Source organism: Poecilia latipinna, unplaced genomic scaffold, assembly GCF_001443285.1.
Source record: "Poecilia latipinna isolate Pla-1442-1.1 unplaced genomic scaffold, P_latipinna-1.0 Scaffold1170, whole genome shotgun sequence".
NCBI lineage: Eukaryota > Metazoa > Chordata > Actinopteri > Cyprinodontiformes > Poeciliidae > Poecilia > Poecilia latipinna.
In genome coordinates, this window is record NW_015113786.1 from 227,377 (window position 1) to 232,776 (window position 5,400).

Consider the following 5,400-nt stretch of genomic DNA (forward strand, 5'->3'; position numbering starts at 1 on the left):
TTTTTGAGCACCTGCCCCTTTAGTGGCCTCTGCACCACCCTGGATACAACTATCCAAACTTACACACAAAGATGCTGGCATGAGTTACAAATCCATTTTTACACACGCACAGATATTTTGAGACTATTTTCACTCCTTAATAAACCATACAAAAACATTATACAATAGCAGAAAGTACGATGGCCGCCGTAAGAAAGACTTTCAGTATGCCGCAGGAACTGATCAGTGTGTCGTTACTGGGTTTCAGATGACGTAGCGCTGACGTAAACCAATACAGATGGAGGTCAAGAAGTAAATACAACCCCTTTACTTTAATTGATCCAGCATCAAAATGCCTAAAGCCTGTGTCCTGTATGGTTGTTCCAACCGTTTTGACAGAAAAATAAACATTATTTTCGTGTTTCGAAAGTAGTTGGTCACAAGGGAGTTAATTTTAAAACTTAACAAAAAATGCTTTTATTAAATCAGCAACATAGCATCATGACATTGAAGATAGAATGTCATAACTTTTTTATTAACATCTGTATGACATCCTGACTTAGTTAACCAGTCAGACCATCATCAAGGAACAGGAGGCGTGTTTCATAGTGACTGCAGTCAACTCCACTGTGAAACCATGACAATGTATTTATATCCATTAGGGCTGAAACGATTCCTCGAATGATTCGAGTATCTCAATTATTAAAATTCCTCAAGGAAAATTTACCTGCCTTGAAGCTTCGTTAATTTATGTTTTATAATTTAGCACACCGTGTTCGAGCCGGGACATTATGCGTTACGCGTTGCTCTCACTACCGCCGTCGAGTTGTTGACGAAAGCTAAGTGTTACAATCACAATGTCCAATCTTCAAGTGCGGCCCATGGGGATTTTATTGAGCGATGATAATGCATGGGTTTTAATCATGTTTTTGGGACCAAAAGCATCCTTAAAATGACGGGAGTGATGCCTGGAGTAGGCAGCCTTTCTCCTCCGGGAGCTGCTGGTTCAAAGCGAACAGCGGGAAGAGCGCTGCAGGAGTAGGTAAGCGGATAGACTGAATGGCGGCCCACATTAGGTTTGTTTGTTCGTCCGTCTCTCCCCAGATTTAGGTTCGGTCCATTTCCTCTCGTCCAACCCCCGTCTTCCATTCGCTCGCCTTTAATCTACCTCCATCCTCCCCCTCACCATTCTAGGCCCCCCACTGCAGGCGACATTTCCCGTATTCTCAAACCCAAAGCTAGGCAGATATGAGGCAAGGTGAGAGTTCATCTGTTAAACTCACTGAAGATGAATACATAAACTAAAAACTGGAGCATAGACATTTTTTATAAGCATATTTGTGAACCTGGCTCTTTATTAGTAAATTGAATATATTTTTCAATCTTTGTATAACTTTTCTTTATGTTTATTTTGAAAGTGAGCTATTATTGTTACAGGTTAGTTTTATAAACTACAAAAAAGTAACTGTTAGGGATGCTCAAATATGAAAAATTGGACTGATATTGATATCTGATAGTAACACCAGTGTTATGCTAGATTTACCAATATTTTATTTTAGATTTTTTTTTATCCATTTGGTCGATTAATTTGTAAGAATAATCGATAGCCCTAATATCCATCCAGTTATCACTAAAAACAATTCATTGACTTAATTCTTGTATCTTGTCACATATACTGAACTGACAGCTCCTCTGTATGTCACAGGCCTCTTACTGCGTACTCAATGCATGTCAGCTATTCTGACAGAATAAGGGCCCAAATTTAAGGTGGGGCTTTGGGTGGGTCATTGTTAGACCCGCCCAAAGCCCCACCTTCCGCTTTGACTGGGGAATTATTTTAGGGTGATGTTGCAGGAACTTGAACCAGGCAATAATAATAATAATAGTAATAATGAAAAACAATTAAATGGATTTTTAATAGTTATCTTGATTGGCTGCTAAGATTCCATTTTAATCATGTAATGACATATTTAATGAATTGTGTATTAAATAAAAGCTTTAAATAATTATCATTGACCAGTTTCACCTTTCATATTTAATCTTCCAAATTGTCCAATATTCATGTCAAATATTTTCAATATGATCATTTTGTCATCATTTTCTGCATGTGCGCAGTTAACAATCACCCACTGTTACCAATTCTGCTGCGATTTGCAGGAAAGTAAAGGCTGAGATTTAGTGGTGCTTTGAAAGTTAGTGTTGAGTGTGTGAGTGGATCAATGTCTGACAATATCAATGGGTCAAGATTTAAAGCATTTAGTGTTTCGCTTTAGGTATTTTATGTCACTCTTTAACGTGATATATATCCTGTAGCTACATGGAGGATGAAGACTTTTTGTAATATTTGTCAGGTTAAGCTATCGCCATCTTGTTTGCTCACCTGGAGGTCAATAATATATTTTGATTCGCATCTAGTTCCATTCTGATCAAAAGAACCTCATTGGTTGAGTTAATTTATAAGATTGTAATTTTGGAATAACCCAAGAAATCCTGTTTTGATGCATCAACAGGTTAAAGTGAAGGATTCCTTGTTTGATTAACATTTATAATCTTTTGTTTTGTCTTTGTCCAGATCTCCCTCAACATTGTGTGTATACAGAGGAGGAGGTTCTCAATGAAACAGAACCACAGAGGAACCAACTCATCTCTCATGGCTCTCCAGAAGCTGAGAACCAGGATCAGGAAGGAAGCAATTCTGAAGACCCAGGAAAAAAGAGAAAGAAAGAACAGAAACAAAAGGAGAAATGTGAGAAAACCAAACGGGAGAAAGGAAGAACTGACACTGAAAAACAAAAGCACAAGAAAGCTCAGCCAGGGCAAAAATCATATTCTTGTAAAATTTGTGATAAAACCTTTTCTCAAAACAGATACTTGACGAGTCACATGATAACTCACACAGGAGTAAAACCTTTCACATGTTCAACCTGTGGAAAAAGTTACAGACAAAAGGATTATATAATTTATCACATGCGAATTCACACAGGTGAGAAGCCTTTCTCTTGTGGGACCTGTGGGAAGAGTTACATTTCTAGACGGACTTTAACTCATCATATAAGAAGTCACACAGGTGAGAAGCCTTTCTGTTGTGGGACCTGTGGAAAAAGTTTTACTCGAAAAGACACTCTAGATCGTCACTTGAACGTTCATTCAGACAAGAAGCCTTTCTCTTGTGGGACTTGTGGAAAGAGTTGCAACAGTAGAAATGGTTTAACTCATCATATGAAGAGTCACTCAGACAAAAAACTTTAGGAACAAAACACCTCAGATCCATTTTGGCATCAGATCGAATGGAAAATCTGGTAGTATGGACCACTACATGTAATTTACCCAGAATGCATTGCAGCTTGAACAATATGGCGACATTCCTGTGAAAATATTTCATTCAAATGTATAAAAACTAAATAACCTACAGTACTATTACAGTGTTGTTTTTACTTCTAAGATGAGTATTTCCCAATAAGGTCTATTTTTATAACTAGTTGCGGTTCCTATAAGGTCCCCATCAGTGTCCCATCAGACACTGAAGTTAAAGAGGGGCTCACTGTTAAAAATGATAAATACTATTTCCCCTTGTGGCCCTACTGGGGATAACTGTGAAAATGGATGAATGTTTTTAGTGGTTTATGTTATGTTGTAATTTTAAATGTCATGTTTCCTTTCCCTGTAAAAGAAAAATCAACATATTCAAGAGAAATAAAGGGTTTCAAACATCCATCTATGTGTTATTAATGCATATAATGTTATACTTAGTTATAAAGTTTCTGAAATAAATGGGTTTTTAAGTATATTCTAATTTATTGAATGAGTCTGTAGATCTCTGATACTTGTCACATCTTTGGTGTAAAATGTTCACAGATTCCTGACCTACATGATGGATGCCCACTGGATATATATTAATACAAAAAGATTTGATGTTTCATTTTAAATAAAAGTTAATGCCTCATGCTGCTTAAATTGTGTTATATTTATCTTATTGAAATGTCTCTCCCCACCTGGGGGAGGGAGGATCAGCAGTGTCAAGTTTTTTGACCTCTACAAATCACCTTAGCTTCTGCCCAAACTTGAAAAGGGCTTGCTCCCATCAAACAAATCCAGGACCAACTCTTCTCAGTGCCATCCTTTTATTTCTCTTTTCTCTTTAAATCACTGTACTTTCCAATACATGACACCCAAGCAGGTTGAAAACCTACAAACAAACAAATTACTTTTAAGTCATCAAAAAAAAAAAACTAAATAAACTACTTTCATAAATCCATTTTTGTAAAGCCAGCTAGGTCCTCCGAATGCAGGTTTAAAGTTCAGTTCCTACCAGTGGTGTTTCTGCAGGAGCTTGAAGATGAGGTCTTTGTTTGTAGAGATTATTCCAAACACAGGTGTGCTGAGTTGCCTTATAGGCTCCTGAAGGCCTGAGTGAGTGAGACGGGTGTGCTTGATTTTCTGTGAGGCACGTGCCAGCTGGGTGGAGATGGTATTGCACTCACACAAATACACCACTTGCTGTTTTAACTTGACAAGCAGTGAAAGATGAGATTGTGATTTTAGCGCTAAAACCCGCCTCTTGACTGTAAAATATCTGAAGTCACTCACTGTTTAATTTTAAAAATGAATCCCAGCCTACAAAACTACAACTCAATATACTGACACTGGGCTCTGTGTTACAAAGTGACAAGATCAATCACAAGAAATTAGAATATATTTTCCAATACGGTTATTTTGTAAGATTAAAAATATCTTTTGATAACTAACTCCAAGTCTACATTTTTTGAGTAATTTTTTTTTCCATTAATCAGATTGATGTAATGTTCTAATAATAAATTATGTGTTTCACAGAACAAAACAGAACTTCTGTTTCTTTGACATAAGTCATTGTTATAATTTGCTATGAGAATATGTTTGTACACATAAAGGTTTCCGCATATGGAGACGTGTTAAATTATGTCTCCACAGAAAATCCTCAGAATTAGCAAAAATAAAAGGCTTGGAAACATCAGTTTGTGTATAATCATTCTATGTACTGTGTTTCAGTCGCAGAAATAAATTAAACTTTCATTAATATTCTAAAATATTTAATTCAGTTGTAGGTTCATTGGAGACTCAAAGCGGAACTTTTACGGGGGAACTAAAAATCGTTTACATTTTCTTCGGGACAGTCAAAGTGAAACACGGTGAATCTCATCACACGAGGTAGCGTTAGCTTTTCTTTTGTTAGAAGACAGTTTGAAAACAGGTTTGGTGTTTTAGTTAAATATTTCAGTGTTTTCAGTGAAAATGTCTTCATTTCAGCCTCAGAGAGAGTTTATCAACGAGCAGGAAACTCCTGCTGGAGAAACATTGACAGAGGTGAAAGAAATCAACGTCAAGACCGAAGAAGAGATGGAGGATCAGCGCAGACTGATGGATTTCACCCGGATACCGAAGATC

At 36.9% G+C, this 5,400-nt stretch overlaps 2 protein-coding genes across 4 annotated transcripts in view; both read left to right on the forward strand.

The window, feature by feature from the left end:
- The first annotated feature begins 2,766 nt into the window (after positions 1-2,766).
- LOC106960240 (gastrula zinc finger protein XlCGF8.2DB-like) overlaps positions 2,767-5,400 on the forward strand; it is a 14,991-nt gene continuing 12,357 nt past the window's right edge. The window contains exon 1 of the mRNA XM_015053233.1: positions 2,767-3,003. Within this exon, the coding sequence (XP_014908719.1) occupies positions 2,863-3,003 (141 nt within the window). The 5' untranslated portion in view covers positions 2,767-2,862. The remainder of the gene's footprint in view (positions 3,004-5,400) is intronic.
- The window catches only part of LOC106960238 (gastrula zinc finger protein XlCGF57.1-like), a 28,287-nt gene continuing 27,945 nt past the window's right edge, over positions 5,059-5,400 (forward strand). Inside the window, exons 1-2 of one of the 3 annotated variants that reach the window (XM_015053230.1) lie at positions 5,059-5,163; positions 5,263-5,397. In XM_015053230.1, the coding sequence (XP_014908716.1) occupies positions 5,353-5,397 (45 nt within the window). In that variant the 5' untranslated portion in view covers positions 5,059-5,163; positions 5,263-5,352. The other 2 variants (XM_015053231.1, XM_015053227.1) reach the window with 2 other exon arrangements.